At 37.0% G+C, this 27,724-nt stretch overlaps 1 protein-coding gene across 1 annotated transcript in view; it reads left to right on the top strand.

Annotated features, from left to right (window-relative positions):
* The window catches only part of NEIL3 (nei like DNA glycosylase 3), a 21,291-nt gene extending 616 nt beyond the window's left edge, over positions 1–20,675 (top strand). The window contains exons 2-11 of the mRNA XM_026847003.1: positions 5–35; positions 1,312–1,427; positions 6,300–6,434; positions 7,471–7,684; positions 8,284–8,358; positions 10,965–11,131; positions 14,174–14,343; positions 16,941–17,343; positions 19,172–19,346; positions 20,103–20,675. Of these exons, the coding sequence (XP_026702804.1) occupies positions 5–35; positions 1,312–1,427; positions 6,300–6,434; positions 7,471–7,684; positions 8,284–8,358; positions 10,965–11,131; positions 14,174–14,343; positions 16,941–17,343; positions 19,172–19,346; positions 20,103–20,279 (1,663 nt within the window). The 3' untranslated portion in view covers positions 20,280–20,675. The remainder of the gene's footprint in view (positions 1–4; positions 36–1,311; positions 1,428–6,299; positions 6,435–7,470; positions 7,685–8,283; positions 8,359–10,964; positions 11,132–14,173; positions 14,344–16,940; positions 17,344–19,171; positions 19,347–20,102) is intronic.
* The last annotated feature ends 7,049 nt before the right edge of the window (positions 20,676–27,724 follow it).

The raw sequence follows: 27,724 nt of genomic DNA, 5'->3' as shown, positions 1-27,724 counted from the left end.
GGAGCAGCGGCCCGCCAGCCGCAGCCGGCGGCGCGGTGAGGGGTCGGGCCAGGGAGGAGAGGGGCGGCCGCCTCCCCTCAGGGGCAGGGCCGGGCTGGGGCGTGCGGAGGTTGGAGGCCTGGGTGTGCGTGGAGGCGAAGGCCGCCAGGCCTGGGGGAGAGGAAATGGGTCTGGGGGCCGGCGGGAGGGGCTGGCGGCCTCAGCACAGCGCAGGCTCTGGGTGCGGCCATGGCCTCCCCTCCCGCACCCGCTGCCGCATTGCTCCTGCGGCCCCGCTGCCCAGCTCGGGGGGGGGCTGTGTGTGTATGTGTGTGTGTGTGTGTGTGTGCGCCTTTCTTCCTTTAAATTTTAAATTATTCTTTTTGTCAGCATAATAAACAAGCCTTTGCGTGTTGGATGTGTGAAGACACGCTAAAGCTGTAGAAACATAGGAGCTTTTGGAAATAACGAGGGAAAGCTTTTAGAATTGCTCTTGTTCACTTAGTTTTAAAATATTATATAGCTTCAGGAAGCCCACAGTATAATGAAGGTTATAGTAGTGGTTCCCAATTTTAAGTTTTTCATAATGGAACAAGGGCCTGGAGAGATGGGAGTATCCATCCTTGGAGCTACTCTGAAGCTGACTGGACAAGGCTCTGGGCTGCCTGACCTAAGTCAGTCCTGCTTTAAGCAGATGTTTGGACCAGATAACTTGTAAATGTGGAGTTTCTTGTGCTAAGCAAGAGAAGAGTATTGCTTTAATCTCACAATTATCTTTTTCTTGTCCTCTAGTAATGTCCCACCTGCAACATCATCTGAGATTAGACTTTCAGCTAGTAGGAAGAGTGAAATATCTCTGTGGGCTCGGTGGAAGCTTTTCTGTAGTACACAATATCACATGTGAAAAACACAGAAAGCACATTATTAGCATGGGTAAAAACTCAGCAAGAGGCATTTGGAGAAGGATGGAGGTTTGCAAATGGCAGAATTGACACTGACAAATACATGTATTCAAATTATACTTGTTAAGTTTACATCAGCCTGAAACCATTTGTGAATTCATGACTTGAAGGAAAAGACATAAAATACTGATAAAGAAGACCTTTTGTTTCAATTCAGAAAAGAATGAGCTAAGTTATGATAGCATTAGCAATAGTGACTGCTTTCTGGGTTAGTAGTCACATTGGCTTTGATAGAGCTGCTCAGGGAGAAAAGGTTTAATATTGTCCGAGTTGGAAAATTAGTTCATACAGATACTTGCTGAGCATGCACTGATGCTAGAATCAAAGTAGTATCAATTCTGTTTTAATCTTTGTGTGTACTCATTTTCAGACTTCTGCAAGTGAAAAGAGAATCTCTGGTCACGATTTCCTTATTGGACATGTTTACAGGGGTGTGGAGACACTGGGAAAGGAACTTTTTATGTATTTTGATCAGGCAGCTTTGAGGTAAGAGGCGAGAAAAAAGCTTCCTATGTGTTCAGACTGTATGTGTTCGAGGGGGTCATCTTGTTCTTGCTAATGTCAGTTTACGATTTGAAAGTTAATGTCATGGAGAAAATTCTCAGCAGCCTCTCTGCAGTACTGGCAATAGTGGATATAGTTACTTTTTCAGCTAATTTATTGCTTAATTCTTAGTCTAAAATTCCATTGAAAGATGTCTAAAAAGAACAGTTACTCCTTGAAGAGCTTTCTTTCAAACAGGAAATTTCATTTTATAGAAACAAAACTGAGAAATACATGCATGTTACTTAATGTTAATTGCATTACATACATGTTACTTAATGTCTTCCACTACAGTCTGTACTTGCAGTTTCTTTTAGCTTAAGAAAATCTGTACTTAAATTTTAATGATTTGATTGCTCTGATAATAAACTTGTGAAAAAATTGCCAAGCTGAAAATATTCTGTGTGTATACATTTATGCTGCCTTTTTTAAAACAGTATTAGCCACTCCTTGATTTGGACCTGTGGTTTGAAATTTGGCAGGTGAATCGTTCGGGCATTGTAAATGTAACAACTTTCTAGTGAAACCATGTCTCCTAGACAAATGGTAAAACTGCCAAATCATCGTTTGTTCATGTTTTGCAGAGCTTATTAGGGGTTAGCTGGCATGTTCAGGATTTTGTCATATGCTTTAATCCCTTGGACATCTTGTACTAGCTACCAAGGTTGTATTTGAAATCTAGTTCATTTTTTTTCTAGTTCAGTTTGCTTCTGTACTGCAAAATCAACTAAAAATAAATCTAACCAAATGCACAGTGTAATGGATTATTTAAAAAATCCCCCCTCATTCTTTGTGGTAATTAGCACAGAATATGTAAGGTATATTTAGAGTATTTAAGAATATTTAATAGGCAAGGCTTGCATTTAATGCTTTTCTTTTACCCTTCAACTTGCAACATAATTCTAATCTTTCTAAATCTTTAAAAAGGGAAACAATGTCACTTTTGCATTCAGTGTAGTCTTTGTCACCTGGTGACTGATCTTGAACAAAAGTGTAAGGTCATGATTCTTGTTATTTGTTGATATTATCAGTTCTAAATTACTTTACAATTCTGTGGCATAGTCTTTTGCCAGTGGTACTGCTGTTACAGCGAGGAGATGGAATTGCAAATACTTGGCTGTGAGTACAACAGTTTACAGTAGTTGCATGCTGGATAAATAAAGGCGGTGATATATTAGTAATTACCTGGGATGATGTGCAGGCTGGTCTTTCGGGGGCCTACTGATTATTGGATATGGTTCTATATACTTATTTCTCCTAGTGTTAGAGAAATGCAACTAGTCTTACAAGCACATACCAGTCTTTTCATGACAATTGTACAAGTAATTAGTAGAAGAGGACTGTGTTATGTGTTTTAAAGCTACCCATATTTGTGAAGGATAGGTTTATGGTCATAATCAGTCTCACTTGCTTTGTATTGTGCTTTATTAAATAGAAATGGAGAAGAAAAAGCAGCTTTAAAAGGAAAAATACAAGTCAGTTATAAGGGAAGATAAAAGTCAGGGGAGGTAACTTTTATAGATGTTAGCCTATTTTTAAATGGCTATTGCATGTATTACAAATTGATTGTATAAGCAAAGGAGTAAATTATACCGTAAGAAGACATTGTTTCAACAGGCTGAATTACATTATCAGAAGAAAAAAGCTATTACTAAGGAATATAAGTAACCATTTTGCAAAAGTTCTCTTCTAAGAGAAGGAAAATGTTACCAGATTCTAGTATGGAAAATATAATCCTTTGACCCTGAAAGATCTTAAATAATTCTTAAGCTTTCTCGCCAATGCAATAACTTACTGTACTTAATGAAAACAACCTTCAGTTATTGTTTGATAAGAAGCTTAAAAGTTTTGTCAATCCATCAGTTATTTTTATATATGCATCTAGAAACTGTATTTAAGTCCCTTAGTTATGTCACTTATTTGATTGGAAACCTTGTAGAGGTTATTTACAGGAAATGTCTCTGCACAGGAGCCAGAAGTTACTTATTTGGTAATGAGGCACTTCATTCTCTTGTTTTAAAAATGTAGGTTGTGCATCTTAAAGATGTTGAGTGGAGGTAAAGGAAGGCTTCAGAAAATTTATCTTACAGCAGTCTGATTAGCTGCCAATATTGTTTCTGGAAGAGAAAATAAGGAACATTCCTTCAGAGGACGTATTATTTCTTTAACAAAGTTAACTCTCAAATATAGGACTTTCTTGTAATGAGGAGGATTACTGGTATACAGATTCTGTATCTGTACATAGTTTCTCAACATAACAAAACCAGATTTTCTTGTTTGCTAAGATTATCTCTGAAAAGCTGGTAATCATGCTGGAATAATGTTAATCAGATATGTCTTGGGAAAGACTGGGCCATGAAGGGTAACTAACTCATTTTATGTTCCTGGATTTTCTCAAGTAAGGAGTGACTGCTGGTGTGTAAAGATAACCTGGCTGTGAAATTGCTTTATAGAGTTTGGCTACTGCTTGCCTGACTTGCAAATGAGGACGATACTTCTGAAGTGTTGCCATGTTGTGGAGAGCAATTAGCAAATGAAGTTTAGTTAAGTATATTTACAATCTGCAGTGGGTAGTAGAAGCTTTTTTTTTTAAGGAGTACAAATGAGGAATGACACCTTCTGAAGAAATTAGTACTTCTACTTTTTGATGTCCACTTAAACAAGGATATTAAAGTCACTGAAGAAATTGAGGGGTTTTTAAAAATTGGAGGTTTTTTCTTTTGATTTTGTCTTGAAAGTAACGAAATAATCAGTGAAAGCTGAAAAAATTCTGATACTTGCAAGTTCTGCAGGAGGGACTTGCATGAACTGAATGGTTTGCCATGGAAAAAATACAGTTATGTGAGAGAGGTTGTCCTGGGTTTAGCTTCTGTAGTGTGCTATTAATGTAAATTTAGAGTAATAAAAGGTTATAGAAAAGTTTCTGAAAATTGACAGTGCACATGTTTTTGCATAACTGAAAAAGGACAAAAATATTCTTAGGAAACAGATAATTGTTGACTCCAAATGTCTTAAAGGAAAGACGTCCACTGTCTTGACTGGAAATTACATCTTGGCCCTTAGAACTTGATGTGAATTGTTACTATTTTATACATCTCTATATAACATTTTGGCTGTGCTGCTATTAATCTTTTATTTTTATGGAGGAAAATGTCTTAAAAGCAGATTCTTTCAATATGGTGTAGTGCTAAATAATTCTAAAACCTCACCTTTTTACTTTAAAACAACCACAAAAAATTAACTCCTTACTACTAGTTATCATTGAATAACAGATCCTAGCTTTAATTAGCATGGCTTTTCTATTTGTAATTAAAATTGAAAGATTCCTGATTTTTCCCTGTTTAAGGACATCAAAGGTAATGAAACACACTGGAGTGAAATTTTGTAAATTTCTTAAGGTTTTTGAATGTTGGTGTGTAGTGATGACTCAATTATTCTCATGAACTGACGATTCACTGATGTAGCTAATAGTTATGATTTTTAATGCTGCTTTTAAAAAGTGTACAGGAGCTTGGTAAATCAGCTATTAGTGTGAATGTTTTTTTCTTTAAAAATAACTTTCTTGAAGTATTTAGTGCATTACCATTTGGTAGTAACATGCAAGAGTTTGGTTTAAAAAGAAATTTGACTAATTAAGCCTGTGCAGTACTATTAATGGCACTTGAGAATTGGAAATGGCCTTTGAAAATAAAAGTGGCTGAAATAACTATATCAACTGACTTGTAAGAAGAGAGTTTTGAAAAGACATAGGTTTTTAAAAATTGAAAAAAATTGAAGAATAAATGCTGTGAGGAAGTTACATAAAGAGTTGACTTTAAGACTATGCTTAATGAAATGTTGTCTGTAAATATTTAAAATGCCTATCCTTCCTGAAATGTAACAAAGAGGGGGTAAAAGGAAATACACACCTGATGTTACATTTCTTTGGTCATCTTATTGTAGCTACAAAATAATCCACTTTTTCTGATATACATTGTATAAAAGTAGGGCACTCCCTTTGTTTTATGGGGGTTTTTAGGACTTGAATATGCCAGGTGAATTTGTAATACATAAAATGTATGAGAGCATAGTCAAACTTGTCCTTTGCTTGAGTATACTAGCTCCCAGTAGAATATATTATAAAATGTGAAACCTCCTAAAGCATTAGTGATCTGTAAAAGGAGTGCTTGAAAGAGTCTGGTCCACTCCTTTGCCATCTGTGCATTTTTCAGTTTATTTCTTTTATTAATTTTTAATTGGCCTGCAGGTTTTGCCTTGGTTGTAGGCAAAGAAAAGCAGAAAACAACATATGGCAGATGTTAATTACTTTGTTTATGGCGTTATTGGAAGGGGCTTTGATATGATAACAGTGTTGGTGATATGGGGACTGGAATCTTTACTTTCATACCAGGTGACTTCTGCCTGATTTAACAGAAAATTATCTGGTAAAGTAGCCTCATTTTTTTCAGCATCCCTGAGGACTTAAGAACCTATGTTGGAAGACCAGTGTGGCAAGTGAAAAAGTTCTAAGTGTGATATACCAGAGAAGTGCGTTACTTAATGATCAGGTTTGACTTCTGTATAATGAATTATGAAGACTACTGGAAAACTGCAGTGTTTTGGAGGGGTTTTGACTTGGGGAGGGTTCTTCTCTGGGAATTGAGCACGATGTAAGCAAGTAGTTTGTTGCCATGTTACTCTTAATGACTAGAATTCATGTACATACTACTAACTTGGTTAGGTAAGAATGGTTCATAATTTCAAAAAATAGTCTGGTGTAATGCTTGGAGATGTTGTTAAGATAAAATATCTATAAGAACTCTCTTTCTCTCCAAGGATTCACTTCGGTATGAATGGCTCCATGAGTATTAATCCTGATGGAAGCAAAGACAGAAATGGATCACTGCCAGTTTTGGAGATAGACCTCACAGAGGACACTGTGTGGTTTTTTGAGGTGACAGTAGAGTATAGGTAAAGCAGAAACTAACCAAACTAAACACAACTCGGGTTTATTTCCTTGTATAACATTCTACAAATGTAATGAAAAAACACACACAAATTGTGAAGTCCTTGGATGCCATCATAGACATGAAGAAATAAACCAAAACTTTCTAAAAGTATATTTATTGGCATGGTAATTTAATTTTGTTACTTTTGTATGGGAGTTTACATACAGTTAAAGTAATTCTATGCCATAGTCTTATTAGATAGTGTCCAGACTGAGAATGAAAGTTGGATTTAATTCCGTCCTTAGGTCTAAATGCTGAACCCCATTGCTCCTTTAATTTCTGTGCAAGTCTCACTTCCTTAACAAGAATAGGGACCTGTATTGATTACTGGTTTCAAATTTTTATGCTCCCAAGGTGGTTTTATTATTTTTGTTTTCTTTTTGGAAGCTAATTGGTATAATTGTTCTAATTTACATTGTGTCTGTTTTTGTCTATCAGCATTATACTTCTCACTGCTAATAAAAGTACCATAGCAAGCTTGATTTTACAGTATTTGAGGCTCTTGAATGAAAAGAAGCATGTAAATTCAAGTAACATATATGCATATTTAATATTACAAAACATAAAAGCTTATGTAAGCATGAGACTTCATGTACTGTGTTATTTTCAAATGTTTATTCTTAACCTAATAAAATCAAGGTTTAAGAAAAATATAGCTTTTATTGTCATGTAACTACTGGACCATGTAACCATACAGTTAGTTATGTTTAGTGGTCCAAACATGTGGTCTTTCCATGTTGGAAAGAGTTTTAAAGCAAGGACCTGGGAACTATTTTTTGAACTAATATGAAAAAAAGAGGGTAATTTATTGTATATTGGATCCATATCAATGACCTATTTTTGAAAGGGATGGTTAATGTAATTTCTGTGCCTCCTCCTGTCACTGATATCTACATATAATGTTCTATTATACTTTCACATGTTGTTTTTAAAACTGTACTGCTATGTTAGCATATATTTGAAATATAAATAAATCTTAATGTATTTTTCTCTTCCAGAAATGCAGCTGAGAGTGAACGGAAAGTGAGAATGATGGAAAGCTTGGATGTCTGTTCTCCAAAGTTTAGCTGCTTAAGAGCAGAAAGTGAGATTAAGCAGCAGAAAACCCGCATGTTGTGTGATGTGTTATTGGATCAAGCAGTATTACCTGGAGTGGGAAATATCATCAAAAATGAAGCACTGTTTGACAGTGGTCTTCATCCAGCCGTAAAGGTGGGCAGTATGTCTCAAGACTTAATTTTAATGACACCAGAGTACTGACAATGTAAATACATACTTATATAACATTTTGTTATTTTACCTTTGTTTTGTTATCTGTCATTTAAGTTCTTCTAAGACACTAAATGAATGTTTTATCATTATAACTGGTTGATAAACCAAAGGCATCACAATTAGAGAAACTTAAGTATTTTTCCTGAAGATCTCTCACAGAAAAGAGCATCTGATGATAGATAGGTCATATCATAATCCATGAGGAAATTAAAGAGTTGTTAACTCTACATGATTCCTGTCATCAAGATCTCTTAGGTCAATACAGAGGAAGACAACTGAAATTTTTACCTCATGTTTTGCACAGATGCAGCAAAGTACACTGGTATTCACACAGTGAGTTTGTGTAGTACAGAATGTGAAAATGCACTGTTCTCTGGCTTCACATTCTATATATCATCTCAGTAGAATTATTACAATGGGAAGCAATGCAATTCTACATCAGCTGAAGGTGTTCAAAGTACCTCTGCATTACACGTCTTTCTGCTGTTGTCCCTTAGTACAGTAATATTCTAAAAAAATCATTCTTGTTTGTCTTACAGGTTTGCCAACTGACAGATGAGCATATAAGTCGCTTGGTGAAAATGACACATGATTTTACCCTGCTTTTTTATAAGGTATTGGCACATGTTTGAGAAGCCTCCAAAACTCTACTCCAGAATATTAGCTTTATGTGATCATCTAGTGAAAACAGTAAAAAGAGGCAACAGGACAGGTGTTTGTTATCATGAATAGGGATGTTTGTCTGTGTGCTCTTTATTAATTGTGAATTGTCAAATGATGGAAAGGTGGGGGAGTCTAGACTGTAAGAATGTGCACAGCTTGGCCCAGTTGAAGCAGAAGAGGTTGACAGATGCTGCCTGAGGGCCAGTACAGTTTTGCTGTGCATGCGCTATAATGTCACTCTGAACATGTCAAAATTGATGTGGGTTAAGCACACAGTTACAAGTAAGATAACATAAAGGTCACTCTTCAAACTGGGAACTAGAGATTGCCCCAGGGAAGTATGAAGAAAGCCACATGAATTACCTTCATGAAACTTGAAATAGTAAGTTTTTGACTAAATAGATTCTAACTTCCAACAACTATTTTTTTTTCCCTAACTAAAACAACTCCTTTGGTTGCTAAGTGAAATAAATTTTAGCTTCTCCCTACTGCCACAACTTCAGTAGGGTTTAATTTTTTCCCCTGTAAATTCTGTAATTCCTGATTGCTCTTTAACTTTCCAAAATGGAAAAAGAGAGAATTTGACCTAATTCTTGTATGTTTTTCTCCTTTAAGCTTCATGCAGAGAAATGCACAGCAGCAGTGAAATTCTTGTCTGTTTCTCTTGGTATTTATGAAAGGCAAGGAGCTAGTGCTGCTAAAAGTACTTCTTTTGGTAGGCTAGGAGGAGGGCACCTAACTTTCCTAATACTGCCTTTCCATCATAAAGGCCAAAAATGTAATTTGTTTAATAGTCTGCTTAAATATCTGCTCTCCCCCAACCCACTGAAGAGTAGTTTAGTCTGTTGGCTAGAGAAATCCTTTCATTCTCCGAACTTCATAGTGAAGTCTCCCAATTGAGAGAGCATCCAGTTCTGTGACAACTATAATACTAGGCGATTTAAATGTGTCACAGGATTTTAGACTGAAAATAAAAACAAACAGATTAAACTTTCGGTAGCTCAGTTTAGCCATTTTCAAATCTTTAATAATCTATACTTAGCAAGTATTCACCAGTCAAGTGCTTTTAAAGGAGAGCTATCCCTGTGCCCTGTGCCACCCCACCCCCCCTCCAAGTCTCTTAAGATTAAAATGGAATGAAAATATGTTAATAAGAGTGGTAGTGCTTGATCATTTTTATAGGCTGTTACAGAATGTTTGCAGTAATCATACTATATATCATTTATAGTAACACCTAACAGATGCAAAGATGAAGAATCTTGTTTGTGTAAATAGCTGTTGCTTTTGTTTGTTTTTTAAATAACTGGATGGGAGGATGCTACTAATAAGAAACTAACTAAACCTAGAGGAAAAATCTTGAGGAGAAAGCAAACTGCTTGATAATATTTATGCAAATATATATTTGTAATTCCTTCTGATTGAATTACCAGATTGTACCAGCAAAAGCATTCTCATTCATCACGGCTGATGAATAAGAACACAACAGAAGCAAATATGCTGTGCTCAGACACCTGTATTTTGGGAGAACTCCAAGGGTCTTCATGCATTACAGAGCTAGAGCCATTGAATCCTGCCAGAGCTGGGCTGGTATTGCTGGGGCAGCTGTGGTATTGTCTGAACTGTGCCCAAGGAACTGCAATTGTAGTGGAGAGATTTGTGTGGCTCTGCAGATTTGGCTGCATATCTACTGGGATTTTCTTGTTTGTTTTTTTGAGGGTTTTTTGTTTTCTGCCAGTTTGAGCTGGGGTATGTCTCTACTGACTCTGTGTGAATTGTCTTATGAAATGTGCCTGCTTGTCAACTCTCTAGAGGTTCTTAGGTCACTGTGCCCTTTGGGCTTGTACTGTACTTAATTTAATATGACTTTCTGCCAAGATCTGGGGAGCTCGCCATAGTGCCAAGTGGCTTTTCCTGAGCCAACTTGTCTGGCATGGTCAGTGCTAAGATGAAGCCTAGCAATTTTACTGGGCACTACCTGACTCCTACAGAATCTCTGGAATGTTTCTTCATTGCTTAGTTCTTCAGCTTTTGGAAAGGTTGATTAACTTAGATTGTAGTATCAGGTCTGATCTGGCTCTGCAGTGTGTTTTAGGTTCTTTTTGGGGTGTGGGAAAGTGATGTTGGTTTTCTGGTTTACGTTTATTTTATTTTTGTTTTCTGTGCTGCATTGATTGGAGCTTGTCAGCTCTTTATGAACAATTCTGCAGGTGCCAGGTCAAAAATGACTGGTGCTGAATCAGAGCTAGCTGAACTCAGGGAGTGCCTAGCATACATTTGCTTGAGCCATGCTAGTATGTGTTATTTGTCTTCTGTCTTTTATTTCATTCTAGGGAGAAACCCAGACACTGTTATACCTGATTTAAAGTCAATTCTTTTCATAAAAGAATATGAAATACAGACAATAGTTCTTACGAGTGTGCCTTAAATATCTATGTAGTCATTGAGCTGTCAGCTTATGTAGGGTTTTTCTTATTTTAGCTTCAGTTGAACTGTAGAAGGACAGACCTAAAATTTATGCTGAGTCTCAAACTTGGGTTTTGAACATGTTCTCTTCTAGTGCTGCAAAACCGGGTCCCCACTCTACAAACACTACAAAGTATACAAGCGTCCAGTCTGTGGTCAGTGCAATGGGAAGATCACCGTCTGCCGCTTAGGAGAGAATAACAGGATGACTTACTTCTGCTCGCAGTGTCAAAAGGTGGATCCTCAGCTTGTCAATGTCAGGTATGACAGTAACTTTGTAATGCTTTTAAGCATCAAAGTGCTTAAGCACCTCAAAGTGCTTGTTGCAGTAAGAGGACATCAGTTCTCAAATAGAATGGATCCTTGTGCATTTTACATCTAAATTCACTTGACTGCAAAAGAAAAATGTTTTGGCCGTTGGTATTTAAAAATGGTTAAAAGCTTTGAGTCTTTCCTACCATTTCTTTCAAGGGCCCTATGTGTTATGAAATAGCTATTACTCCAGTCTTATGTAGGGATTATAAAAACCCATTCAGAGTACTCGGAATTATTGACTGCTTCTGGAAAATTTGCCTCTGGTTCTTGGTGTTATCAATATAATAGGCTTGCATGTATACACACAACTGAGTTGAATGGCATAAGGAAGGTAGGAATTTGTTTCTCTTCTCATAGGATGATTGCCCCTTCAGTCCTGGAATATCTACATAGCTATGCATCTACATAATTCTGGCTGTAGAATTACACTGAGGATAACTAAAACTTCAGTAAATTCAGAGTGCAGCAAATATTTAGGGCTTAGGACTTTTTTTGTTCCTCATTGGATTTGGAAAGTTTTTAATACAGGTGTGCCACAGAGGCATTTTCAGTTCCACGTATTGTGCTAGCAGCAGCTTTCCTCCTTTTATTTTAGAAGATCATAAAATGCATTTGATATCATAAAGGGTCAAAAGGTAAAAGTTCCAAATGCACCTTATTTCAGACTCTTACATGCTGAAGTTGTTATAGAAAATTTTCATCTGAGGTTTCAGAATCTTGCATTTTTATACTGAGCTCTGTCAATCCAATAAAAGATACTGCTTTGCTTTGCTAACTTTGCCTTTATTTGTGTGTGTGTGTGTATATATATATATATTTATTTTTAAGATTTGCAGAACATACAAATCCCTCTCCCACTTCCAACCTTCTTTCAAGATTCAGGTGACTGAAAGGATTTTGGTTAAAGCTTAAATATTGCCTTTGAGTACAGATCAAATACAGAAAATTCCAGCATGGAAGATAAATATTTCACGTGTTGATAACACCAGTATGCTGTATTTTCAGAAAGTAATAATGAGAAATGTTTTGCAGAAGGGTAGGAAGACAGCAGTGTTCTATTGAGTTAGATAACTAGAAGATGATGCAAGTTAAAAACCCCATCTCTCTCTGTTCTAGAATAAGTAGTAGTTTGTTTTTTTGTTATTTTTTTAACAAATATATAAACAATGGTATATTTCAGTGAAAAACATGATAATGGTAGCTACAAAATAAAGAAGTCATTTCTTGTGCTGTCCTCATCCTAATTGTCAGGTCTTTGTGTTCTACTGCTCTGTTTTCTATTATGCAGTAACTGTTACCAAACAAAAGTATGTGTAGCTCAGGTGGTTTATCTGCCATTCCAAGCTTTTCATGTATGAAGATTGAAAGGAGTCCATGTGATCAGACTGACTTGCTATAGATTATAAACTGTACAATTTAACCCAGTGGTTCTTGTGTCAAGTAACGTGATTTTGCTCTGCTAAAAAAATGAAGAAAAATACCCATTATTAGCTTAACTAATCAAATTCAGATGTACCTTAAATCTTAAATATATACCTTTCCTATTTCATGTTCCAAAATGAGGGGGAAGGGAAATCTCATAAGGGTGGACCAGTTGATGACATGGAATTAAACTCAAAAACATGACATGCTGAATATATTCAGTCTAGTAATGCATCTTTGGTAGCTGAGTAGAACAACTGATTTAATAATGTGTAAATACCCATTTATTAACTTTTCAGTTTGGCTGTTTCGTTATCTAGCCATAGGACTTTGGTGAATGCTACTGTAATGTCTGTTGTACCTTTTGACAGCACAGCGTCTCTATGTCAGCTGTTCTCATTGTCCTCCTTAGGTTTCCTGTTGTGGTAGAGATGTGGTAGGTAGTGGATATCCTTACCATTATCTTAGAAATCTAGCCTGTTAGGAAGAGTGATAATTACAGAATAAGTGATAGTTCTAAGCAGTGTCAAACAGTTCCCAAGTACAGCATTGGTATTATTAATTGAAGGGTTTAAATTCTTAGGATTATAAAGAAAAATCTCAAAAAAAGTGCATAGTTCCGCAAAAGCTGCGGAGAAAAATGCTTGATGACTTATCAACCATAGTACTTAAAAATTTACATGCATATCTTGCTGAACAGGTAAGTTCAAGCTACTTTTAACATGCTAACAATGTTCAGATACTCTGACAAAGTTAGTCCTTGGTAACATGTAGTGACTATACAATAGAAACTACGATTCTAAATCAGTGTATCGACATAGGAGGTATTATAATTCACAGGAAAATAAGTAAAATTAAATCTATAGATGTGTCTGGAGTGTAGCTTTGGCTCACTAGTCAGGGCCAGGATATGCTTGAATTCTTTCTGATGAGGGGAAAAAGCCACTGAAAAAAACCCAACCCACTCTTAATCCTCAACAGGTTCCTAAATGTTAAAAGGCTTTCCAGTGGTGACACACAAGAAAGATTTTCTAACTTTTAAGGTTTTCAGTTCTGTTGGCTGTTACAATAGCAGAGTGTGGTCTAATGGTACCATTTAAATGAGAGCAAAAATACTTATTTGCTAGATTGTGTGACTTTCTGTAGTTTGGCTTCTGAACAGTCTTCATCCAATGATGCATTTCTTAGTAAGTGTCCTGTTCAAGGGATAGGGGAAAAGTACTGAAACTTTCTTGCCAATTTTCTTTCTGCAGTACTTTAAATAGGAGGGAATTTGGGAGAGGTTGGGACATTGTGCTGGAGTGTACATCAGTTAATTATTAACTTTGTCTGGTTTTGTTTAAATATTTTTATTTGTATTATTTCTTCAGCATCAAGAAAGATTTGCCCTTGAGGGTAAAGAAAAAAATATCAAACTCAAAACATGACATGCTGTCAAAGTTGTGATAGGCAGGCATAACACTGTACTCCTTGTTCTCTAGCCCTGTGCTTCCCTGCACATAGTGGTGTAAGGCAATTTGTAGAAGAAACATCACAAAAGACTAACATCATTCTTTTGTTTCACAGCAAACTGCCAAATAGAAATAGCCTAATTGGCTGGGTATATGGCAGGGGGTCATGTTCTAATGAACACGTAGCTCAGAAATCTGAAGAGGAGTGGACGTGTACGCGCTGTACCCTAATAAACAAGCCTGCTGCTGAAATTTGTGATGCCTGTTTGACTTCAAGGCCTGAAGGTATTGGAAGGTTTTCTGGAACCTCTACTTGGAAAGGGAGAAGGACTGTGGTTTTGATGCAGTAGAACTGTAGAAATGCCTTATTGTGAATTGTATTTATATAACTTTAGCTAAAAAAGTCAAATTTGGAGAAAAGCTTACACAGACAATCATGGAAACTGTCTTTTCTTAAACCCTAAAAGTGTCTTGTCTTCCAGCTTAGTGGTCAGGTGGGATTCTATAGCAATACCCCTTGTTTTTACTGGAGCAAGGAGTGAGACAAAATGCCATTCATTCAACTCTCCTTAAAATCAACAGAAGCATGCAGCATATGTCATTTGGAGAAATCACCAGGGGCAGAAAAGTAATTATGATTCTTTCATGTGAACAAAACGAGTGTATTTTGGTACCCTTTCCAAAAGGATGTAGGTTTCTGAGGGGCTAGGGTTTTTCCTCAAGTTCACAGTAAGGATGATTCTGGACTTCTTACCTAAATTTGTCTCTTACTGGAGCTTTTAATGCTGCTATCTAGATCTGGTGGGCAGAAGCAGCTGTGAATGAGACCTGGAAAGGAACAGGAAGATGGAATGAGTATCATGCTAGCTTGTCTCCAGATTGCTGTACAGAAATTTAGATATTAAGAAGGGATCAGTTGAGGTAGCAAACAGACTTTCCACTGAGACTTGTTTTCTATGTGACAAGGAGCTTTGTAATTTTACTTTCTACAGAAGTGAGTAAATTGCTCTGTGGAAGGACTTACAGAATTTGGATCAAGACTGTTGTTCCAAAACATTTTGAATGGCTACATATATTCCAAGAAACAAAGTCTAGAGGTGTGCATGTGTGTCTTTCTAGGGATAAAGCTAATTCCCTAATAGTTCCATAGAACTTTTTGACCTCAAAAACATTCCACTTACTTCACATTGTGTAGTGAATTATTTAATGAAGTGGTTGAAATCTGCATACTACAACTTCTTTATTTTTCTAACTCCAGTGCTGCAAAACTGCAATAGGTCCTGAAGCCTATGTAAAAAGTGCACTGAATCTAACTATGACTCACAGTATATATGCTGAAATCAGGATTAAAGATCACATTACCATAGTTTCTGATTTTACTTTGAACCATACTTTCCAAAGTGCCCCCAGATTCCCAGCCTGTGCAGAAGTGACTTTATGGTATTATCTCAGTTCTTCTAAGTTCCAGTGCTTTTTTTTGAAGTATTGATTCATTCTCGTTAGTCTTTTTATGAATGGAGTGATGTGTGTGAAACTCTTATCTTACGCTAGCTAAAGTCGATTTATTCAGGCTAGGAAGTAAGAAGTGTACCCTATGTATACAAATGATACCCTATTCTTTGTCTTTTACATTGTTTCTAAAATTAACCACTGTCAACAGAAACCTTTGAATTTTTGAGGACAGAATACTTGGTCTGTAAAGCTATCTGCTGGCCATACAGCTGAAATAATTCAGTCTGTAGACAAAGATAACTATTTACCATTACATCTCAATTTCCTTCCTCCTTTGCTAAGTACAAGGCTAAGCTCCTATTCTTTTTTTTTTAAACAAATCTGAATGCACTGGAACCAGTATGTTTCACTGTGCAGCAGTGGCAAAAATGGAAGGAGCCTGGAAATAAGTATTGTTCAGAGTAAACTGTAGGGATTCTTATTTTGTTTCTGGGTGAGAATGCCTTTGGAGAGAGTGTGCCCTTGTGTATGCCTTACCTAACCTTTTTTTTTTTTCCTGCTTCATTTCTTCTTCCTTGTATGGAGGGAAGATGTAGGAGGGAGACACTCACTGGAGATGGTAGAAAAGGAAAGACTGTTCCTGAGCACTGATTTCACAGCTACTTAACAAAGATTGCACATAGGCACCCTATAAAGTTTTTCTTTGCACCCTTTTCTCAGCAATGATTACCTACAGACTCCTTATTTGTTAAACTGGCATTAATAAATAACGCCCACTCTTTCGGAATGAGTATTGCCCACTAGGCAGGCCTCTGATTCTGTGAAGAAACATACTGTTCATATCAGGAAATAGATGCAAAGTAAATGCCTGAACTGCTTGCTTCTGAAACCCGTTAAAGTAAGGGAACAATAAGTTTGGATGTGCATAATGTTTGGAAAGAACGGGAACCCTGAAAGCACTAGAAAACCCAACAAATTAATATTCCGTTTTGTGTCAACAGTAAACCAGTACTTTAAAAATGGATAATGTGTTGCTGCTGGAGGTACTGCACTATCCCAATGCTGAGGTTCCAAAAGGTTATTTTGAAAAATTTAAATATTTTAATCCCTGTACTTGAGCTAAATTCAATTTTGTATGGTTAATTCTCCAATAGCTTTCACTTAGACTAAAACTCACATCTGGTCCTATTCAAGCAATAGTAATGTTACCTTGAAATACCTGTTGTATGTGATTCCAGAAGTGCATGAGGTTTTTTTATTGTGTTGGTGCTGTATCTAATTTGTGACAGGTTTTGAGATGTTTCAAGACAGTATGGTAAACTTACTCTTTCACACCCTGTATGATGACTTATGAATACAGATGAGAAATATGTATCACGCTACACAGATGGATTATAACCAATTATAACCAATAACTTATTTTTCCTTAGTTCCAAAGACAAAGAATGCTGAATATTCTGCAGCCTTTAATATAAATTTAATGAAGTACCCTTGTAATGACTTCAGAAAACCAAGCACAGAAATAAAGATCAATAGGAAAGCTGCCTTTGGAACTACAACTCTTGTCTTAACAGATCTTGGTAACAAAGCTGTTTTAAGAAAGGATACCCAAATATCTGATGGACGCTCTCAGTGTATTGCTCCAAAAAGCAATTGTAATCAAACTGAAAACAAAGTCTACCAGTCGGGGGGAAGCACAGGCAAGGATTGCTCAACACATACAACCGCTATGGCTTTGTTCTCTGGTCAGCAACCACTCTCTTTCAAACATGTACAGAAGAAACAGAGAACTGATCATATATCCTTGGTTCACCAACATAATACAGCACTCAGGTATGTATTCTAAAATGTAAACAAGTCTTTTTATTTTCCCATAAACCAACTTTATCCCTGAAGATTAATGGAATACTGTGCTGTTGTGTTCAGACACTGTTGTCTTTGGATTTCTGCCAAAGTTAGCTTATTCTTGGGTAACTAATGTTACACTCGGATTTCAAAAGCACCAAATGACCTAGTCTGTCACTGGAAAAGTCCTGATTTTTGGCATCTGGCCAGTTTTGCTGTTAAGTAAACAGCCATTCATAGTTTATCTATTCCCATATAGTAGGACAGTATAGCTCTAAGTCAAGCACAGTTCTACCTAAGGAGTTGTCTGATCTTAGCACTGTGGTTGCTATCTGCTTAGTGAGATCTTGAAGTCATTGTGAAAGATGGCAAAAAGAAGATAGATGAATGAATATATTCTAATTAGTTATCTTCAGCTAGCAGTTTTCAACATTCTTCTATGATATAAAGCTCTGTACATGTACCTTGATGAACCTCCCACCACTTCCTCTCCATCCTATATGTAATTACTTCTATGCTCTGCCCATCCTGAGTTTTTATTTACACAGCCCTATTCAGACACAACCATTGTCTAGTTAAGAGAAATGTGAGAACCTATTAGGGTTGTCAAGGAAAGGTCGGGCAGACATATACAACAGTAATGGGCATGCAAGGTAGATGTCACAGCAGTGAATTATGCAGGGTGAATGTCAAGTGTTGATATGCTATGAAATTCTTGGTCATGGGTCTGTTCTGAAATAAAGAAATGTTCTTGAGTTGTTGAAGCACCAGTTTGGAAACACGGTATCACTGGCTGTATGAATATACTTTCTCCTTGCTGTCTCAGTAGACAACTACAGATAACCGAGGATGTAGGCAGGGTAACTGAGAATTCGGAGGAATGCAAAAAAGTGAGACAGTATCAATCACAGTAACAGGTAGTTATAGCAAGTCATCACCTTAAATATTTAAAACCACCCCAAATAACCAACAAAAACCAAAACCAAAAAAAAGCTTGTAGTTTTTTCTTTTGTTTTAATGAGGTGTTGGAAGAAAACTGCTGATGTCTGCAGGACTGCAATCTTCCAGTTATAAAAGAGAATATAAAATTCCTAAAATTATAATTTAACAAGAATGAATTAATCTTTCCTTTTTTCACTAAGGTTTCAACACTGCTTTTCTGCTCTATAACTGTATTGGAAATATACATTTCAGAGCACTAATCTTCGTCATGTTACTATATTTAAGTAAAGCCTTGTATATTGCATTCAGATAATCTCTGACTATCTGAATCATGAGGAAGAAACTTCATACTATTCAGAGAACACTGTTCCCCTGCCCCAGCTGGATTACTTCATGGCTGAATATGATTTGGAGCATTACTGTAACTTTTCAGTAAAGAGTGTGGAAGTCTTTCTGTGAAGCATACAAATACCTTCAACCTGGAGTAATTACTTGGTATTGGTCTTTTTCTGCACTGAAAGCAGAATCCTCTTTTAGATTATGTTGGAATTTGAGGTGGACTGTATAATAGCAGTGGTAGTACTTACTTTGTTTTGTAAATTAGAGTACTTTGAAATAATTTAAAACATGGCCTAATGCTGGGGAAACTGATATAATACCTGCAAGAAAAGCACACACTCTTGCCTACTCACTACTAGCAATCATTCAGCTTTAAAGGTGTGATAGGGTGCCTTAGAGAAGTTATTTCTCTGCCTGTCACTGTGTGTAGAAGTACACTGAGTGAGATATTGCAGTAGTAGGAGAGTTTTTTGGCTGTGGTGTAGGTAACCCCTTTAACATTATGCAGGAGTCATTTTGTGATCTGTCATTACAGCACACCTCAAGCTAATATGACAAATGATATTCGTCTGTTAAGTGTGGGCCGTCCTCGCTGCAGTAAACACAGCCGTCTCTGCAGCCTCAGAGTTGTGAGAAAGGATGGAGAAAACAAAGGCAGGCAGTTTTATACCTGTCCTCTACCCAGAGAAACTCGGTGTGACTACTTTCAGGTATGTATGTGTAAGACTTCAAGTCCTGTGTTTTACTGAGCACTTGTTCCTGCAACCTCATTGCCCCAATAATCTATAATTGTGGACAGAACAATCCATTTAAAGATTGATTTAATTTTAAATACTTGTGCGTACTGAATTGAAACTAAGATTATAATAGTAGTTGTGAACATCCAGTTTTAGTTACTGCTGAGAATGAACCAGCTTTTGCAAATGTTCTTAATCTGCTTCCATGTGATGTGAAACAGATGCACAGCAGAAATGTTGGTTTGAAAGGACTTGTAAAAGTTCAGTTCAGCTTCTTGCTTGAAGGACTATGGCAAACTCCAGATCTAGACATCAGCCATGTTTCTGTCTAGCCAAAATCTTGAAAGTCTCTAAGAATGAAGATTCTGTTATCTTCCTGGGCATCTGCTTCCACTCATAGCTAACCCAACCTTCCTTAGTGCAACTGGTGGCCATTGCTCCTTGCTATAAACGTATGTGAATGAAAAGTTTGACTCAGTTACCTATCACCAGGTAGCTAATAGATGAACTCAAGACAGTAATTACTGTAACACCTTAATTTGAAAAAACCCTATGTGTTAACATCAATTAAAGTTACACCAGTTAAAGAAAAACCTGAAATGAGTGATCACAAAAGAGATAAAACTATCTTAATTACTAGGGTAATCTGTTTATATTGCCAGTTTTAAAATAATGAATTTATAGCCATCACATATGCTAAAACTGCCTAAAACCTGTTTCTTTTGGCAGTGGGCTGACTTGAATTTTCCATTCTGTAACCATGGCAAGAGATGTGTTATGAAGACTGTGTTGAAGATTGGTCCCAATAATGGAAAGAACTTTTTTGTGTGCCCTCTTGAAAAGGAAAAACAGTGTGGCTTTTTCCAGTGGGCAGGAAATGGGCCAGGTATGCAGGTTAGTCCTTGATGTTATAGTTATCTGTTCCTCAAAGTCTTAAGTGCATAGAACTTTCCTAGTAATTTCTGTTTTGGTTTTGTCTTTTTCCCGATTTGTTGGTTAATTAGTAAGACAGCTCCAACAATGTAAAGAATTGCAGATTTGGAAAGAGTAATTTTATAGTCCTATAAAAATTAAACACTGCCTGTATGCTGCATACTATATTGTAATACACATCTAGCTTTCAATATATTGGAACATACTGTTATATTTCTAAAATAAACCACTGAACTGTTTTTTCATATACATGACTGAAGTTTAACACTGCATACCTTTAAGCATATGTGATTTATAGAATCGATAACTTTAAATTACTGTATCAAATTGATAGATTTCTTCATAAGTGTAAATATATATTTAATAAAAATGAATGAAAGTCAATATGCTTTTTTAATAGCACTTCATACTTTCATAGAATCACAGAATCATTCAGGTTGGAAAAAAACCCTTGGGATCATCAAGTCCAACCATCAGCCCTACTCTACAAAGTTCTCCCCTACACCATATGCCCCAACATCTCATCCAAATGACCCTTAAACACATCCAGGGATGGTGACTCCACCACCTCCCTGGGCAGCCTATTCCACTGTCTGACCACACTTTCTCTGAAAATTTTTTTCCTAATATCCAGTCTGAACCTCCCCAGTTGCAGTATAAAGCCATTCCTCTTCTTCTATTGCTAATTACTTGTGAGAAGAGACCAGCACCAACCTCTCTACAATATCTTTTCAGGTAATTGTAGAGCGTGATGAGGTCTCCCTGTAGCCTTCTCCTCCTCAAACTAAACAGTCCCAGCTTCTTCAAAATTGCTCCTCACAGGATTTGTTCTCCAGGCCCTTCACCAGGTTTGTTGCCCTCCTCTGCACTCGCTCCAGCACCTCTATCTCTCTCATATTGAGGTGTCCAAATCTGGACACAGTACTCCAGGTGTGGCCTCACCAGTGAAGAGCACAGGGGGACTATCACCTCCCTACTTCTGCTGGTCACACTATTTCTAATACAAGCCAGGATGCCGTTGGCTTTCTTGGCCACCCGGGCACACTGCTGGCTCATGTTCAGCTGCCTGTCAATTAGAACCCCCAGATCCTTTTCTTCCAGACAGCTCCAGCCACACCTCCCCAAGCCTGTAGCCATGCAGGGGGTTGTTGTGGCCCAAGTGCAGGACCTGGCACTTGCCCTTGTTGAAGCTCATCCTGTTAACACTGGCCCACTGATCCAATCTATACAAGTCTCTGTAGAGCAACCCTATCTTCATGAAGATCAACACTCCTGCTTAACTTGGTGTCATCAATAAAGATGTTGAACAGAAATGGCCCCAACACCGAGCCCTGAGGAACACCACTTGTGACCAGCTGCCAGCTGGATTTAACTCCATTGACCACCACTCTCTGGGACCATCCATCCATCCAGTGACTGACCCAGCAGACCGTTCGCGCAGCCAGTTTTTCTAGGAGAATTCTATGGGGAACTGTGTCGAATGCTTATTGAAAAGCCAGGTAGACAATATCCACAGCTTTTCCCTTGTCCAACAGTCAGGTCATCTTGTCATAGAAGGAGATCAGGTTTGTCAGACATGACCTGCGTTTCATAAACCCGTGCTGACTGGGCCTGATCCCCTGGTTGTCCATTATATGACTTTTAATGGCACTGCTCCATGACCAAGGTCAGACTGACAGGTCTATAGTTTCCTGGATCCTCCTTTCTGCCTCTCTTGTAGATGGGTGTCACATTTTCCACCCTCCAGCCCAATGGGACCTCCCCAGTTAGCCATGACTTCAGGTAAATCATGGACAGGGGCTGGGCGAGCACATCTTTATTTCCTCAGAGCTTAAAATGAAACAGCAGTGGACTGTTGTGCTGGTTTAGGCCCTGCCAGGACCAGAGACCACATTGCTGTTGCCCCTCCCCCACCTTCAGCTGGTCAGGCTGGCAGTGAGGCACAAACCCCGGATTAAAATAAGAAGAGATTTAATACAACAGTGTGATAAATAACAATCTGAACAACAACAGTAGCAATGATAACAACAATAAACAGTAATAACAGTAAACAAGACAAAAGTTATACAGAGAAATACTGCAGTGAACACAGCCAGCCCACCATGCGTGCTTCCCATGACCAAAGCCACCAAGGAAAGCTTCCCACGCTGCCGTGCTGACCTGACGTCAGCATGGTATGAATAACCCTGCTGGAGCTCCCTTTCCCCTCCTTGAAGAAACTTAACCCTCTCCTAGCTGAACCAGGACAACTGTACACTTCAGATGTTACCATAGTTGAATGTGTGGCCTTGCTTACGTTTGGAAAACAAAGACAAAAACTAAGATTAATAACATGACTGTAGTTTTCTTAATAACATGTTTTAAATTCAGGTCTTAACACTTTATTTTAGTTGCTACTGAACTTTTTTCCCTAATTCATGTGTAATGCATAATAAAATCATACCTCTTAGGTGGTTGATACTCAGTTTGCATTTGCTTGTTTTACCACTGCTTGATGAAGCAAGGGGAAAAGTAAATAGAATATGCTAAGCTATCAAATGTGAAGTAAAGCAACCACTGAATTCTTCAGATCTTTGGACCATATACTACAGATAACAAGGAAAATAAAACTAATGAAGATATGGAAAGTAGTGTTGCTTCCCACCAAAAATGTGAGAGTTTAAACAGGTTTAAAAGCTGCATGTAAATGGTCCTTCAGTCTATGTAAATACTTCAGAATGAATTGTGTTTTTTTTTTTTTTTTTTTTTTTTTTTTTTTGAGGGAGCACTACTTAATTTTCCTGAGGAAGTTGGGAAACTTCAGTCCAATTTAAATCTGCCATACCATGGTGCAATTGAAAACGATTCAGAGGCTTTTTTTCTTCCTCTTTTCAGTAGTCGCTGATACCTTTGAAATCTTTTAAAATTTCCCTGTGTGAAGGAAATATTTTCTAATCAGATTGTAGAAACTATAATCCTTCTGTTGCTCAATGGACTCTTTCCAATATGTATCTTTCATGAAGGTTATTATTTAAAGTGGGGTACAGAACTCTACCTGAGAACAAAACAAGCTATTTCACATGGTGATGACTGACTCCATTGCCATTGTTTTATATGATGCTTGTTACAATGATATGTCACTGCTAGCTTGTGCTTATACATCTAAGTCTTTAAAACTGCTTTCTAACCAGTTCCTTGCTTGTAGTTGTACAAATGGTTACTTGTGATAAAGTGTCTGATGATTTTTAAATTGTATGTGCTTTTGGATGTCTTGCACAGGGATAAATCTTCAGTAGTTCAGCTAAATGTGAGAAATCAAAAAGAAATACAACCATTTTTGATCACTTGCCTTCAATAAATGTTAAGATCTCACTGAAGCTGGAAGTTAAATGACTTTTTTCAAACTTTGACATTTCAAAGATAACAGTTGGGCTGTCACATCTTTTATCTTAACAGCCAGACAAGAAGTGAGTATCTGTTTACATACAACACATACATGTTTTAAAGGATTAACTGCTTTTATTAGCTACTGCAATCACTTTCCTTTTTCTGTTCTTATACTTCTAGACTGTGTTGGGTTTTTTTTTTTTTAAATGTGCATAAGCAATATGGAAAGTTAACCTGGACAGTGGAACAGTCATGTATAAAGTGCATTTACCCTCTGAGGATGCGAAATCTGAATTCTTTATTGAAATTAGTAGTATGTCCTGCTTAACTAAGGACTAACCTAAGGAGAGGTGTTTAAAATAAAATATTTGGTCCTGATAATTGGTAAATCTATTTAACAGGTAATAAGTTTGTGTAATTTAAAAGCATGAGAAATAACCTACATTAAAATCTTACTGTTAGAATAGTAGGTTTCATCTTGAATAAAAGTTGTGTTTTAAAAAGCGACTGTTCATATTGCCTCACTTTTGCTACTTTTAGCCTAACTACACATGTTAGCATGCAATAACTTTTTTTTTTTTTTTCATCTCAAACATAGCATAGGCTAGCCCATTGAAGTAACCAGAGCTGGCTGCAGAGAAGTAGCTTGAACAGCTGTACTTCACTATTTACCACTGAGATTGCAAATTAGAGTTTTTTGTGAAGTCTCTGGTTGTGCATGAACCTGCAATAAACCAAGTTAAGAATTCTAAGCATCTAATTGTCTCAAGGTATTTCAGAATGTTTGTATCACTGATTGATAGCACTGTTTTGGACAAACAGTTGTTTCAGGACAGGGATATTTAGCTCATAAATTCAGGCAAGAGATGTCATCTTGCAGATAAAATGTAAAATATTTGAGAGGAATTCTGAAATGTATGAAAATAAATTTAAGAAGTTTAAACAGAAAATAAGGCAGGAGCCACAGGGCAAGATATGGCTATTAAAGAAGTGCAACATGAATGATTTGTTTATGGGATAAAAGTTTATGGAGAACTTTATGTTTAGAAATTAGATTACCACCTAACACTCAAATTAAACAACTTTGGGACTAGTATGTCTTCCTTAAACCTCGTGGTAGAAACTTAACTGCTTTACCTTGCTAAGGCTATTAAACTATGCATTAAATAACAAGATTACAGATTATTTAATTCTAATCTCATGTCTCCCCTATAAGTAGCACACATTTAGGCTATAAACTTCAAAAGTTTGTAGAGTATGTTCCCTAGGGCATCTGTTTTGAAGAGCTATATTTGTATCAGCCTAAATTTGCTTATGATATATCTTGGTTGTTTAATACCACAAGATGAGGAAAGGCAGAAATGGAAAGAACCAAAGGGTAAGGCTACCCTGAACTAACATGTGGAGAAATCTGACACATTTACACTCTAGTGAAGTAGGAGACTAGGCAAGAGATGGTGAATTCTAATCCACCAGCTGCCTCTGCCTAATTTACTGCTTTTGTAAACACTGCTTTTATTTTACTTGTGATTTTTTTACTTTTTTTCCCTTCATCTTGGAGAGGACAGCACTATGTAACCTGTTTAACAAGCTGTAGCTGATAGGTGGTTATTAAAGGTTTTGATAAAAGCTGGCAAGAATGCTTATCTTGGAGTAGATCCCACTCTCAACCTTTCAAAAGCAATCTGCAACCAGATGTGCAAAACAGCAGACAGTTCTTGAAAGGAGCTCTTGTGTTTGCTCAAAACAAAAGTCTTGATTTGCAGCTTTTGTCCTAATAGTTTACAAATGTGTTTATTTACAGTGCAAGTGATGGAACACACTTATTTCTGATTCATATGTGGCTTACACACTTTAATGGCTTGTGTTGCATACAATCAACTGTGAAGGCTAAAAAGGGTAACAAAGCCTAAGTTAAAAAAGAGGGAACTCTATCCCAAACATTTTTGTCATTTATAGTCCCTATGAAAGCCAGTGTAAAATCTTTTAATAAAATAAAGCCCATTTTTAAAGACCTTAGGGTTCTGATATAGAGTTGTTACTTTAAACTGTACCCATACACAGCTAAGAGAAATGGGATATAGTGCCAGCGTCTACAGGAGGCTGTTTGGACTGACAGGCTCACATAAGCTCCTTTGACTAGATGCATTCTGAACGAGGTGGTGAGGGCAGTTCTGAAATAAAAAGGAGTCATCTTGTAAAGATGACTTCTAAGTACTGTTACAATTTTTAGAGAGCTTTTTCAGACATTAACATTACAAAGTGATAGCAGGACTCATAACGGAAATCTGTCTTTAACGTTACGCAGAAAACACTTCTGGTTTTATATACCACAAAGCTAACCTCATAAAGCTCTCTGCACTCAGCTGAGACGCTATGTAAAACAGTTTTTAGAGGAGCAAGTCAAGGTCACACAAGTTTTGAAGTTAAGTTTTAAACCTAGAAAATGGTGGTGCCATACCTGGGTTCTGCATTATGGTAGCACTTTCATTCAAGTAAGTTTAGGGAGAGTGCATTTTTCACTTTGAAAGTAACATTTATTTTCCAATCTGTGACATTCAGGTTAGAATCAACATTTTATGACTGGTTTCATGCCTTTATGCCCTTATTTAAAGTACTTTTATAACCAGCTATTTGTTAAAGACAGACGTGCATGTTTTTTAATCTATACATGCACGACTACCCTTTGATGACAATGCAAGTTCAGCAAATAGAGTGAGGCCTGAAGCAATGGTCTTATATTAGTAATTCACTAAGGGAAAAATAAACTTACATGGAAAATACACACTCAAATTTTGAGACATGACTATGTCACCACTGTGACTACAGACCTTTACAATTATACATGCACAACTATTTCTTCAGCCACATTCCTGTCTAAAATGGTGCTAGTTCTCACTTGTTTTTCTGGAATGGAAAACCTAAGTAAGAGTGTTTTAGCTTGATGTAGAAGGGGACTTTCAAAGATGTAGAAGATGCCATACTTTCCTTAATATCTATATGAATGTTCATCACAAGTGGCTAGTATTTCACATGGAATGAAAAAGCATTGCAGTCTTCCATGGACTTCACAGCAACTGTAGGCCCTCTTTATCTCTGAAAAAAATTTCTAGAAGATATAAAACCCTCTTCAACACCTTTCTTGTACTTTTCTGCACTGTACAATAGCTGTCAGCTACACTTGTATTGGCTGATGACAGCCACAGTTCAGCATCTAGTGCAATATAATATGCTGCATGTGGCTTTTTATTCCTCTAATGTCTGACAGGTTGCTTATTATGTCCAATTTTTACTTGAATATTCAAAAACACATTAAAAATTCATTTAGAAAAGTGTGGAAGGTGCTATATTTTATTTTAGTGGAACAATGCAATAAATTCAATCTAAGAAGAGAACCCAATAAAAATATTTTCCAGGTAAAAGCTTATTGAAAATGCAACAAAACAAACAAGCACACTTACAGGTGAGTAGAATTAAGAGTGTACACAGTATTGTCTAAACACTATGTTTTAGTTAGCTTTAGTTAAATAACGATCAGCTATATGCATAGCTATATATATAAAGCTTATTAGCTTTAGTTAAATAGCTTCTTGAATTGCCATTCCTATACAGAGTGCAAGTCCCTGCAGAGTTTGTATGCTTTGTTTTTTATGATAAAATCAAACATGACTTTTAGCTATTAGTCACGTGATATGGTCATACTGCGAAGAGATCCTAACAGTAATCTTTTTATACTAACGTTTCAGCCTTGACAGAGTTGGCAGAGTAAAGAGGCCCCTCTCAAAAGGCACTGATGAGCAGCAGAGCCTGACTTAAAGATGGGATGAAACTGTAGTTAGGACACTGAAAGGAAAAGTGAAGCAAGAGTTCCTCTGTTTTGTCAGGAGAAGGTGCATTTGGCTGGTTGTCCACAAACGGAACTGAAACCTAAGTCCTTCCTTCAGACATCATATGTGTATGTCTTTCACACCAACCTGTGTTATTTCCATCTGTATTTTAGATCTACTAAACAAACTAACTGCAGTCCAAATGCTCTGTGCTTAGATTAAACT

This window comes from Athene cunicularia, assembly GCF_003259725.1.
Source record: "Athene cunicularia isolate RWA chromosome 4 unlocalized genomic scaffold, athCun1 chr4_part1, whole genome shotgun sequence".
NCBI lineage: Eukaryota > Metazoa > Chordata > Aves > Strigiformes > Strigidae > Athene > Athene cunicularia.
This window is presented reverse-complemented; position numbering and strand designations above follow the sequence as displayed.